This window comes from Microcaecilia unicolor, chromosome 1, assembly GCF_901765095.1.
Source record: "Microcaecilia unicolor chromosome 1, aMicUni1.1, whole genome shotgun sequence".
Taxonomy (NCBI): Eukaryota; Metazoa; Chordata; class Amphibia; order Gymnophiona; family Siphonopidae; genus Microcaecilia; species Microcaecilia unicolor.
This window is the reverse complement of record NC_044031.1, coordinates 629964905-629978516: the sequence shown is the minus strand read 5'-3', so window position 1 is coordinate 629978516 and position 13612 is coordinate 629964905. Positions and strand designations below refer to the sequence as shown.

Genomic DNA, 13612 nt, shown 5'->3' with positions numbered 1-13612 from the left:
GGGGCGAGATCCGGTGCCCCCCTGCTTGTTGACATAGTACATGGCAACCTGATTGTCTGTCTGAATTTGGATAATTTGGTGGGACAGCCGATCTCTGAAAGCCTTCAGAGCGTTCCAGATCGCTCGCAACTCCAGAAGATTGATCTGTAGATCGCTTTCTTGGAGGGACCACCTTCCTTGGGTGTGAAGCCCATCGACATGAGCTCCCCATCCCAGGAGAGACGCATCCGTGGTCAGCACTTTTTGAGGCTGAGGAATTTGGAAGGGACGTCCCAGAGTCAAATTGGAGCAAATCGTCCACCAATACAGGGATTCGAGAAAACTCGTGGACAGGTGGATCACGTCCTCTAGACCCCCGGCGGCCTGATACCACTGGGAGGCTAGGGTCCATTGAGCAGATCTCATGTGAAGGCGGGCCATGGGAGTCACATGAACTGTGGAAGCCATGTGGCCCAGCAATCTCAACATCTGCCGAGCTGTGATCTGCTGGGACGCTCGCACCCGCGAGACGAGGGACAACAAGTTGTTGGCCCTCGCCTCTGGGAGATAGGCGCGAGCCGTCCGAGAATCCAGCAGGGCTCCGATGAATTCGAGTTTCTGCACTGGGAGAAGATGGGACTTTGGGTAATTTATCACAAACCCCAGTAGCTCCAGGAGGCGAATAGTCATCTGCATGGACTGCAGGGCTCCTGCCTCGGATGTGTTCTTCACCAGCCAATCGTCGAGATATGGGAACACGTGCACCCCCAGCCTGCGAAGCGCCGCTGCTACCACAGCTAGGCACTTTGTGAACACCCTGGGCGCAGAGGCGAGCCCAAAGGGTAGCACACAGTACTGGAAGTGGCGTGTGCCCAGCTGAAATCGCAGATACTGTCTGTGAGCTGGCAGTATCGGGATGTGTGTGTAGGCATCCTTCAAGTCCAGAGAGCATAGCCAATCGTTTTGCTGAATCATGGGGAGAAGGGTGCCCAGGGAAAGCATCCTGAACTTTTCTTTTACGAGATATTTGTTCAGGGCCCTTAGGTCTAGGATGGGACGCATCCCCCCTGTTTTCTTTTCCACAAGGAAGTACCTGGAATAGAACCCCAGCCCTTCTTGCCCGGATGGCACGGGCTCGACCGCATTGGCGCTGAGAAGGGCGGAGAGTTCCTCTGCAAGTACCTGCTTGTGCTGGAAGCTGTAGGACTGAGCTCCCGGTGGACAATTTGGAGGTTGTGAGGCCAAATTGAGGGTGTATCCTTGCCGGACTATTTGGAGAACCCACTGATCGGAGGTTATGAGAGGCCACCTTTGGTGAAAAGCTTTCAACCTCCCTCCGACAGGCAGGTCGCCCGGCACTGACACTTGGATGTCGGCTATGCTCTGCTGGAGCCAGTCAAAAGCTCGCCCCTTGCTTTTGCTGGGGAGCCGCGGGGCCTTGCTGATTCGCACGCTGCTGACGAGAGCGAGCGCGCTGGGGCTTAGCCTGGGCCGCAGGCTGTCGGGAAGGAGGATTGTACCTACGCTTGCCAGAAGTATAGGGAACAGTCTTCCTTCCCCCGAAAAATCGTCTACCTGTAGAGGTAGAAGCTGAAGGCTGCCGGCGGGCGAACTTGTCGAATGCGGTGTCCCGCTGGTGGAGAGACTCTACCACCTGCTCGACTTTTTCGCCAAAAATGTTATCCGCACGGCAAGGCGAGTCCGCAATCCGCTGCTGGATTCTATTCTCCAGGTCGGCGGCACGCAGCCATGAGAGCCTGCGCATCACCACACCTTGAGCAGCGGCCCTGGACGCAACATCAAAAGTGTCATAAACTCCTCTGGCCAGGAATTTTCTGCACGCCTTCAGCTGCCTGACCACCTCCTGAAAAGGCTTGGCTTGCTCAGGGGGAAGAGCATCAACCAAGCCCGCCAACTGCCGCACATTATTCCGCATGTGTATGCTCGTGTAGAGCTGGTAAGACTGGATCTTGGACACGAGCATAGAGGAATGGTAGGCCTTCCTCCCAAAGGAGTCTAAGGTTCTAGCGTCCTTGCCCGGGGGCGCCGAAGCATGTTCCCTAGAACTCTTAGCCTTCTTTAGGGCCAAATCCACAACTCCAGAGTCATGAGGCAACTGAGTGCGCATCAGCTCTGGGTCCCCATGGATCCGGTACTGGGACTCGATCTTCTTGGGAATGTGGGGATTAGTTAATGGCTTGGTCCAGTTCGCAAGCAATGTCTTCTTCAGGACATGGTGCAAGGGAACAGTGGACGCTTCCTTAGGTGGAGAAGGATAGTCCAGGAGCTCAAACATTTCAGCCCTGGGCTCGTCCTCCACAACCACCGGGAAGGGGATGGCCGTAGACATCTCCCGGACAAAGGAGGCAAAAGACAGACTCTCGGGAGGAGAAAGCTGTCTCTCAGGAGAGGGAGTGGGATCAGACGGAAGACCCTCAGACTCCTCGTCAGAGAAATATCTGGGATCTTCCTCTTCCTCCCACGAGGCCTCACCCTCGGTGTCAGACACAAGTTCACGGACCTGTGTCTGCAACCTCGCCCTGCTCGACTCCGTGGAACCCCGTCCACGATGGGGGCGTCGAGAGGTAGACTCCCTCGCCCGCATCGGCGAAGCTCCCTCCGCCGACGTAGTCGGGGAGCCTTCCTGGGAGGTGGCCGCGGTCGGTACCGCGGGGACCTCAACCTGGGCGATGGGCCAGCCGGCGCCACGCTCGACGGTACCGGTGGCGCAAGCACCGCCGGTACCGGAGGGGTAGGGCGCAACAGCTCTCCCAGAATCTCTGGGAGAACGGCCCGGAGGCTCTCGTTTAGAGCGGCTGCAGAGAAAGGCTGAGAGGTCGATGCAGGCGTCGACGTCAGTACCTGTTCCGGGCGTGGAGGCTGTTCCGGGCTGTCCAGAGCGGAGCGCATCGACACCTCCTGAACAGAGGGTGAGCGGTCCTCTCGGTGCCGATGCCTGCTGGGTGCCGAATCCCTCGGCGACCCAGAGCTCTCGGTGCCGACACGGGGAGGAGACCGGTGTCGATGCTTCTTCGATTTCTTCCGAAGCATGTCACCGGAGCTCCCCGGCACCGACGAGGAGGACGTCGAATCCATCCGTCGCTTCCTCGGGGCCGAGACTGAAGAAGGTCGATCTCGGGGGGGCTGTACCGCAGGAGCCCTCAGGGTAGGCGGAGACCCACCCGAGGGCTCACCGCCACCAGCAGGGGAATGGACAGCCCTCACCTGCACTCCACCCGATGCACCACCGTCCGACGACATCAGCAGACGAGGTCCTGGTACCACCGACGTCGATGCAGCTATCCGATGTCTCGGCGCCGATGCAGAGGCCCGATGCCTCGATGCACTCGATGCAGGGGCGGCCGAGGAAGATGGTCTGGACGCTGACGACGTCGATGCACTCGAAGATCCCGGTGCCGATGCCGACGAAGAGCCCGAGAACAACACGTTCCACTGGGCTAGTCTCGCTACCTGAGTCCGCCTTTGAAGCAGGGAACACAGACTGCAGTTCTGAGGGCGGTGCTCGGCCCCCAGACACTGAAGACACGACGAGTGTCGATCAGTGAGCGAGATAACCTGGGCGCACTGGGTGCACTTCTTGAAGCCGCTGGAAGGCTTCGATGTCATGGGCGGAAAAATCACGCCGGCGAAATCAAAAGCCGAAATGGCGAAATTTGAAGCACCAAATTTAGAGGGAGAAAAAATCTCGACCGAGGCCGAAAAGAGGCCTACCCCGACGACGAAAGAAAACTTACCGGGGCAAAAAAGCTGGAAGTACGGGGAGGATTTACACGAAACCCGGCGGGGGGTTTCCGGAGCACTTCCCGACTAGGACAAAGCTTTCCCGAAGGAAAAAAACACGTTCAAAACAAATTGGACGCGCGAGGTCGACTTTCCGGGGCTCGACACGGCGAAAACACGACCGTACCGAGTGCGGACAAAAGAAGACTGGCCGGCTCGAGCCGGTTTCGGGCGGGAAGACGGCCGCGCATGCGCGGTGCGCGCGGGCGCGCGAGGGCTAGCAAAGGACTTTGCTAGTGAAGTTTCCGATTGGAGGGGCTGCCGTGGACGTCACCCATCAGTGAGAACAAGCAGCCTGCTTGTCCTCGGAGAAACCTCTATAACCTAATTGACTACACCAAGATAAATCCACCAATACAGGTTATCACAACTGGAAGGCCAGGCAGAAAGAAGACACACTGAACGCAAGAACTCAAAAACATACACAAACCTGGTCAAAATAACACATAATACAGAGAGGCCTCACTCAAAGCCCAACAAGACGTATATTTTGATAGGTTATTCTAACACCCGATCTGTTAGGAATAAATATGATGTTAATAGAGACTTGATACAAGAAAAGAGCTTTGATTTAATTTGCATAGTGGAAACACAATAGCTAAACGGTGTGAATACCCCCTTTGAAGAAGCGTGGCGAAACAGGCACCTGTCGGGGCATATACACACACCAGTTTGGGAAAATAGAGCATATTGACTCTTCAAGCTAAGTGTCTTTGGGAACATAATTATGCATAAAAGTGAATAACATATCTGTATAAATAATTCTCACCTCCAATGTTCTGAAGCTCACTCTGTGGCAGGGAAACACTGAAGCCCTGTACTGTTGGTAGGCTAGGCTGTCAGCACCACTCACTCTCACTCATAGACCCGCCCTCAGCCATGCCCAATCCAGACATAATTCACAACCCCAACATTCTAATGAAGCCTCCAACATTTCAACATTCTAAATTTGTAGTTGTATAGATCCCATGAGTGTCTGCCCCGCCTTCACGTCAAACGGAAGGGCGGAGCACAGACACTCAACGAATCAAGGAAGCCCATTGGTTAATCTCTGTTTCCACTCCCCAAGCAGCCGTCATTCCCATACACTCAAAACCAAACAAAATCGCCGCTGCACCCCGTCTCCCCGCACACAGTCCCCCTCACCCACCTTCCCGCAGCTGCTCACTCACTGTTCCGCCGCACCCCCTCTCCTCTCCGACTCTGGCTGTGCAGCAGGACGATTACTACACACGAGTGGAAGTGACCCAATCAACTACACTGTAAGCAAGGAAGCCCATTGGTTAATCTCTGTTTCCACTCCCCAACACAGCCGTCATTCCCATACACTCAAAACCAAGCACACCTAGGAGCTGCTGATCCACATTGTCATTTTTTTTCTTCTTATATCTGAAACACGTCTAAAGCTGTTTCTACTGGATAAACTGCGCCTTAACAGGTAAAGGACAAAAGGTTTTTGTTTTTGGTTTCTTACTGCACACCTTTTTAATTTATTTGAAAGCTACCCATCTGTACATATGAATATCATGAAATCTAAATTAAATATCACTAAAACAGCTTTAAAAATTATTCTACCTGGTAGAAACAGCAATTTTAAACTCTGTATTTTCACATCATTTGTCAACAATATAAAGTTTATCCAGGGTGCCCGTGGCTGCGTCAGCCCCGCCGTTGCCTGTCAATGTGTGTCACTGAAACAGTATGAGGGAGCTCCAGCTGCCTGTGGGTCAGGACAGGACTTAGCTGCTGGATGCCAGAAGCAGTGTCTCCTTAGGTTGACAGCAAATAGCAAACCCCCCCCCCCCACCAAGCACCTCGGAGGGAGGGAGGAAGGTAGGTAGGGGACAGGATCGTGGAACTGGGAGGGGGACTATGGAACTGGGAGGGAGGGAAGGTGACCCTGGAACTGGGAGGGTGGTGACCCTGAAACTCTGAGGGAGGGTGGGGGGGGGGGGACCCTGAAACTGGAAGGGATCCTGGAACTGGGAGGGAGGGGGGATGACCCTGGAACTTGGAGGGATGGAGGGGGGACCCTGGAACTGGGAGGGAGGGATGGAGGGGGGACCCTGGAACTGGGAAGGAGGGAGGGGCCCCTGGCACACAATCTCTCTCACGGACACACTCGCACCCAGTCTCACTCTCTCTCTGTCACACACACACACACACACTCGCATATTCACTCTCTCTCACACAGTCAATCTCACACACATTCTCTCAAACATACACACTCCGAGGAAAACCTTGCTAGTGCCCATTTCATTTCTGTCAGAAACGGGCCTTTTTCACTAGTAGGATGATAAAATAATTGTTAGTATCACTAAGATTGCAACATAGGATGGAGGAGGTCTGAGTCAATGATTAAAGTTTGATGCACGTGTACAGAGTCACCATGGGAGTGATGTGATAAACCGTCCAAAGCGGTATGAGACTCTATCCTAGAAATAAGCAGTAGATTTTCCCAAGTCCATCTTAATAGAGCTTATGGACTTTTGTTTTAGGAAATTATCCAAACATTTTTTAAACTCCACTAACTGTTTTTACAACATTCTCGAATTCCAGAATTTAATTACACATTGAGTGAAGTAATATTCCCTCTGGTTTTGTTTTAAATGTACTACTTAGTAGCTTCATTGCGTACCTCCTAGTCCTAGCATTTTAGAAAAAGTAAACAAGTTATTCACGTCTATCCGTTCCACGCCACTCATTATTTTATAGACCTCTATCATATGTCCCCCGAGCTGTCTCTTCTTCAAACTGAAGAGCCCTAGGTGCTTTAGACTTCCCTCTTAGGGAAGTCATCCCATCCCCTTTATCATTTTCGTCACCCTTCTCTGTACCTTTTTTAATTTTGCTATATCTTGATTGAGATGCAGTGACCAGAATTGCATAAGTTTCCAAGTTTATTTAAATTTACTACCCCGCCCTAGGAATTCCTTCAGGGTGGTTTACAACCTAAAACACAATAAAAACACAAAAACACAACAGAAAACATAATAAAATGAAGATGTGTCTCGGACAAGAAACAAAAGGAGAGGTGGGATAGAACTACAAAATTAATAGAAAAGAGGGTAGGCCAAACTACGGGGTAGCTCGGTACATTCAGGATACCAAGTACCGCAATACTAACAGAGACAAAATTATAACAGAAATGAAAATGTATTTATAGGCCTCTGTAAAAAGATGGGTTTTAAGGTCAATTTTAAATTAAATCATAGAAGATTGCAGTCTAAGAGAACAAGGAAGGGAATGAGTGGAGGAGTGGCCTAGTGGTTAGGGTGGTGGACTTTGGTCCTTGGGAACTGAGTTCGATTCCCACTTCAGGCACAGGCAGCTCCTTGTGACTCTGGGCAAGTCACTTAACCCTCCATTGCCCCATGTAAGCCGCATTGAGCCTGCCATGAGTGGGAAAGCGCGGGGTACAAATGGTAAAAAAAAAAAAAAATTCCATAATCAAGGACCAGTATTCAAGGTGCATTCAACATCATAGAGTGATACAAAAGCATTATAACATTCTCAATTTTGTTTTTCATTCCTTTCCTAATAATTCCTAACATTCTATTTGTTTCTTTAGCCACCACTGCATACTTAGCAGAGGGTTTCAACGTATCATCAATGATGACACCTAGATCCTTTTCCTGGGCGGTGATGCCTAATGTGGAACCTTGCATCACGTAACTATAGTTTGGATTCCTCTTTCCCACATGCATCACTTTGTACTTGCTCACATTAAACGTCATTGGCCATTTCAATGCTCAGTCTCCCAGTTTCTTAAGGTTCTCTTGCAATTTTTCACAATCCTCTTGCAATTTAATAACCTTGTGTCATCAGCAAATTTAATTACCTCACTAGTTATTCCTCTCTAGATCATTTATAAATATGTTAAAAAGCAGTTGTCCCAGCACAGACCCCTTGGGAAGCCCAGTATTTACCCTTCTCCATTGAGAATACTGACCATTTAATAATACTCTCGGTTTTCTATCTTTTAACCAGTTTTTAATCCACAATAGGACATTACCTCCTATCCCATGACTCTCTAATTTCCTTAGGAGTCTTTCATGAGGTACTTTGTCAAATGTCTTTTGAAAATCCAGAGAGAAAATCCGCTACACATCATCGACAGACTCACCTTTATCCACATGTTTATTCACCCCTTCAAAGAAATGTAGTAGATTGGTAAGGCAATATTTCCCTTAAACTAACTCCATGTTGGTTTTGTCTCACTAATCCATGCTAATGTATATGCTCTGTAATTCTGTTATTTATAATGGTCTCTACCATTTGGCAGATGACACAAAACTACTCATGCGGATTGAAAACAATTGCAGGAAGATCTTAGAAAACTGGAAGACTGGGCATCCAAATGGCAAATGAAAGTATGTGGACAAATGCAAAATGATGCACATTAGAAAGAATAATCCGGATCATAGCTACCTGATGCTAGGGTCCACTTTAGCAGTTAGAACTCAAGAAAAAGATCTATGTGTCATTATAGACAATGTGCTGAAATCTTCTGCCCAGTGAGTGGCGGCGGCGGCCAAAAGAGCAAACAGGATGGTAGGAATTATTAGGAAAGATATGAAAATAAGACCAAGAATGTTAAGATGCCTCTGTATCGCTCCATGGTGTGACCTGACCTAGAGTACTGCGTTCAGTTCTGGTCTGCGTATCTCAAAAAAACATATAGAGGAATTAGAAAAGGTTCAAAGAAGAACAACCACAAAGATAAAGGAGATGGAACTCCTCTCAAAGGCTAAAGAGGTTAGGGCTCTTCAGCTTGGAAAAGACACAGCTGAGGGAGGGGGGGGGGGGGATATGATTGAAGTTTATAAAAATCCTGAGTGGTGTAGAATGGGTAGAAGTGACTCGATTTTTCATTCTTTCAAAAAGTACAAAGACCAGGGGACACTCGATGAAATTACATGGAAATACATTTATAGCAAATAGAATAGTTCAGCTCTGGAACTTGCTATTGGAGGATGTAGTAACAGTGGTTAGCATACATGAGGTTTAAAAAAGGTTTGGAGAAGTTCCTGGAGGAAAAGTCCATAGTCTGTTATTGAGATGGATATGGTGGAAGCCACTGCTTGCCTTGGGTTTGGTAGCATGGAATGTAGCTAATAATTGGGTTTCTGCCAGGTACTTGTGACCTGGATTGGCTACTGTTGGAAGCAGGATACTGGGCTAGATGGACCACTGGTCTGACCCAGTATGGCTATTCTTATGTTCCCATATAAATGCTGGCGCCGTAATGCTCACGGGTCTATAATTTCCCAGATAACCTCTGGAACCATTAAAAAAAAATTGGCGTTACACTGGATACTCTCCAGTCTTTCAGTACCATGCTTCCAATTTTCCAATACCCGTCGCTGAATGTGGTGGAGATGAAAACAGTAACAGAATTCAAAAATGTGTGGGACACACAAAAAGGAATCCTGTTTAGAAAGATGGGATCCAAAGAACAGTAGGGGAAATTAGGTAAGAAAGCCAGTGCTGGGCTGACTTGTACAGTCTATGCCCTGATGGAAGCTGAATTAGATTTGGATGGGCCAGAGTGGAGGGCTTTGACAACTACAGAAATTTTAGAACAAGGCCAGTGCCGGGCAGACTTCGAGAGTCTATGCCCTAAAATTGGCAAGGATAAATAAAGAACAGGTATACATACCATATGTAATGAGTTTATCTTGTTGGGCAGACTGGATGGACTGTACAGGTTTTTATCTGCTGACATCTACTAAGTTACTATGTTAATTTTAAATTACATATTACTAACAATAGCTCTGCAAGTTCATTTTTCAGTTCTATCAGTACTCTTAGATGTATACCATCCAGTCCAGGTGATTTGCTACACTTCAATTTATCAAATTGCTCTATTACATCTTAGAGGTTTACAGAGATTTGTTTCAGTTTCTCTGACTCATCAGCACTGAATGCCATTTCTGGAACTGGTATCTCTCCCACATCCTCCTCTGTGAAAACCAAAGCAAAGAATTTGTTTAAACTCTCTGCTATGGCCTTGTCTTCCTTTTGTGCCCCTTTTACCTCTCAGTCATCTAGCAGTCCAACTAGTTCTTTTGCCAGTTTCTTGCTTCTAATATACCTAAAAATGTTTTACTATGTTTTTTTTGCCTCCGACACAACCTTCTTTTCAAAGTCTTTCTTTGCCTTCCTTATCAGCACTTTGCATTTGACTTGCCATTCCTTATGCTGTTTCCTAATTTTTTCTGTTGGATCCTTGTTCCATTTTCTGAAGGATTTTCTTTTAGCTCTAATAGCTTCCTTTTTAACCATGCTGGCTATTGCTTGGCCTTCCTTCCTCCTTTTTTTAATACATGAAATATATCAGGTCTGGGCTTCTAGGATGGAATTTTTGAACAGCATGCACGCCTGATGTAAATTTTTGACCTCTGCAGCTGCTCCTCTAATTTCTTTTTAAACCATTCTCCTCATTTTACCATAGTCTCCTTTTTGAAATTCATATGCTAATATATTGGATTTCATGTGTGTAATTACTGTTATCAATTGGCCCCAGCACCATTACCTCCAGAACCAGATCATGCACTCCCCCAAGGACTAGGTCTGGAATTGTTCCTCCTCTTGTTGGTCCCTTAACCAGCTACTCCATAAGGCAGTACTTGATTTCATCAATGAATTTCACCTCCCTAGCACGCACTGATGTTAGATTTGCCTAGTCAATATTGGGGTAATTGAAATCACCCATTTTTGTGTTCCCCAGTTTTTTTAGCCTCCCTAATTTCTGATAACATTTCTGTATCTGTCTGTTCATCCTGGACAGTTGGATAGTAGTACACTCCTATCACTATCATTTTCCGCTTTACACATGAAATTTCTATCCACAGGGATTCCAAGATATATCCTGCAAAAGTTTTAGTCTATTCGATTCAAATTCCTCCTTAACATATCAATAGAAATGAAACAAAATAAAACATGGAAAAGAAAATAAGATGATACCTTTTTTATTGGACATAACTTAATACATTTCTTGATTAGCTTTCGAAGGTTGCCCTTCCTCGTCAGATCGGAAATAAGCAAATGTGGTAGATGACAGTATATTTATAAGTGAAACATCCAAGCATTTCATTGACAGTCTAACAGGGTGGGGGTGGGTAAGAGGTATGCATGGGAACATCAAAGCATTGCATTGATAGTCTAACAGGATGGGTGTGGATAGGAGACAGGAGGGTGGTGGTAAACAATAATGGGCTAGAAAACCCAGATCCTTGTTAAGTTCTGTCTGTTGGGTGTCAAAATATTCAATCATTCTGACTTCAAAGGTCTTACGTTCCTGTATTGTTTTAAAGTTACCTTTCAGGATTCTTACTATGAAATCACTGGTACAGTGTCCTGGTCTTGTAAAGTGTTGGTCCACAGGGGTGGGGGTCTGACTGGCACCAGCGTTCTTCATGTGATGTCTATGTAAATTAAATCTTGTCTTAAGCATCTGGCCTGTTTCCCCAATATAGCATCCTTCGTTACATTTTTTACACTGAATGATATATACCACATTGGAAGATCCCTCCTCCAAGGCGCCAGACTGGAGGTGGGACTTCTCTACAATGTCCCTGTAGGCATCCTCTGTGTACATCTCTGTCTCCCTCAGCTCCTCCAAGTCTGCTATTCTAGCCTGAAGAGAATGAACTCGTTCTCTGAGAGCTAGGAGTTCTTTGCATCAAGCACACACATGCAACCTCACACCAACTGGGAGATAATCATACATGTGACATTCAATACAGAAGACTGGATAGCACCCCTCTCGCTGCTGGACTGTTGTCTGCATCTTAGTATTACAGATTTAATTAAAACTTCTCAAGGTACTAGGGATATCGAGCCAGATTGAGCCTGCAAAGAGGTGGGATAATGTGGGATACAAATGCAATAAATAATAAATAATAATATCAGATGAATATAAGGACCCTTAAGATTATATGGTATAATGTGTAATTTATTTATATAGGGCCAGATGCACTAAACTTAACGAGCCATTAACTAGCAAGTAGTAAACCCTGACATGCACTAAAGACTTTATTCTGACGACGGTAGCAGCTAACGAAAACAGAATGCAGATGAGCAAATTGTGCAGAAACCCTATTGTGATGAGATGCACTAACCTTTTCCGATTGCCTTAACGCTGGAAAAATCTAACGAGAGGTCTGTACCTCTCATTACGTATGCGCGCAAGCCAGACAAATAAAAATGCTTTAAAAGAGAAAGACAAGCGTAAAACGGAGCAGTGAGAGGAGGCAGAGCAGAAGGAAAAATCACATTTCTCGAGAATCAGACTGAAAAGCTGCACAGCCACAGCAAGAGAGGGCTCAGCAGTTCCCCTTTCACAGGCTCTCTTCCCTCCCCCTCCTGTGTGATCGGGATCCAAGAAGAAGGCACAGCTCCCTCCTCCAGGTCTATATCAGCCAATCACAGCGCGTTTAGCTAGGCTAAACGTGTTGTGATTGGCTCAGGGACTTCCAGGTCTCAGCTGAGTGAAGCACTGCCAAACAAGACGTTTTTATTATTGCGGGGGGAGGGGGGGGGATGACGGCCAAAATGGACGCCCATCCAAAAAAACCGTCCATTTTGGCCGTCATTCCCTCCCCCCCCCCCCCCCCCCCCCCCCCACAAAAATAAAAACGTCTTTTTTGGCAGTACTTCACTCAGCTGAGACCTGGAAGTCCCTGAGCCAATCACAATGCATTTAGCTGAGCTAAACGCGCTGTGATTGGCTGAGATAGACCTGGAGGAGGGAGCTGTGCCTTCTTCTTGGATCCTGATCACACACGGAGGGAGGGAGGGAGCCTGTGAAAGGGTAACTGCTGAGCCCTCTCTTGCTGTGGCTGGGGGGGGGGGGGGGGCTGAGCTAAACACACTCGTCATTTTTATTTTGTTTAAGTTTTGTTTTTTAAAGCAAAGCATGCCCATAAAGGATGTTCTTGGCATGTGCAGAGCAGCCAGCATAACGCTTGGCTGCTCTGCGCATGCTCCATGGGCTGACTGTTTACTGATGGAATAGAGAATGCAAGTGAGCTACAATGAGCAGCTCATTTGCATTCCTATTCCTTGATGCATGCCCTTCCCTTACCGATTTGTTAAGGGAATCGGTAAGGGAAGGGCTCTAATGATTTTTTAGTGCATCTGGGTCTTAGTGTTTGCTTCTCAGAAACAAATTAAATGTGATTAAAACTAATGAGAACTCTCCTCTTGTTGTTCTAATTAGAATAATTGACTATAAATACCTGAGGCACCACCTGTGAACAGGAATGTTCCAATTCTGCCAGAAGTAAGTGACTGTCTCGGAGTTCCTGCAGAAGAAGAGACAAGCATTTTCCTCAGATATAGGAGCAGTGGCTATACAGCCAGTGATCCTACCTCAAAATCTCACCAGGGAGTGCAGGAAACAGCATAACACTTAAAAGGAAAGTGAAAGAGAAACAGCAGCTATCTGTGGCGTAGCCCAGTTGGCTCAATATTCAGCAAGACAGTCAACTTTAAAAGTCTCTCCATAAACCTAATAGGTTAAGTTCAGTGAATATATAGCTAAGACCTATTGCTGAATATAACTAATTATAATCATTCAGATAAGTGTATTTGGATAACTTTAAGCTTAATATTTGAGAAGCCCACATCAAGAGGTAATTTTTAAAGACATTTCCACAGTGGCGTTCCTACGGGGGCTGACACCCGGGGCGGATCGCCGATGCGCCACCCCCCGGGTGCAGCCCCCCCCGGCGAAGGAACCCCTCCCCCCCGGGTGCACGCCGCTGGGGGGGTGGGGTGGGGGGGTGGTGCCATGCGCCTGTCGGCTCTTCGTTTTCATGCTCCC

The 13612-nt window shown here is 47.5% G+C and overlaps 1 protein-coding gene across 1 annotated transcript in view; it reads right to left on the bottom strand.

Annotated features, from left to right (window-relative positions):
- Nucleotides 1-13612, bottom strand: part of DGAT1 (diacylglycerol O-acyltransferase 1) — a 365492-nt gene that overhangs the window by 36566 nt on the left and 315314 nt on the right. The window contains exon 14 of the mRNA XM_030220830.1: nt 13026-13091. Coding sequence (XP_030076690.1) covers nt 13026-13091 — 66 coding nt within the window. The remainder of the gene's footprint in view (nt 1-13025; nt 13092-13612) is intronic.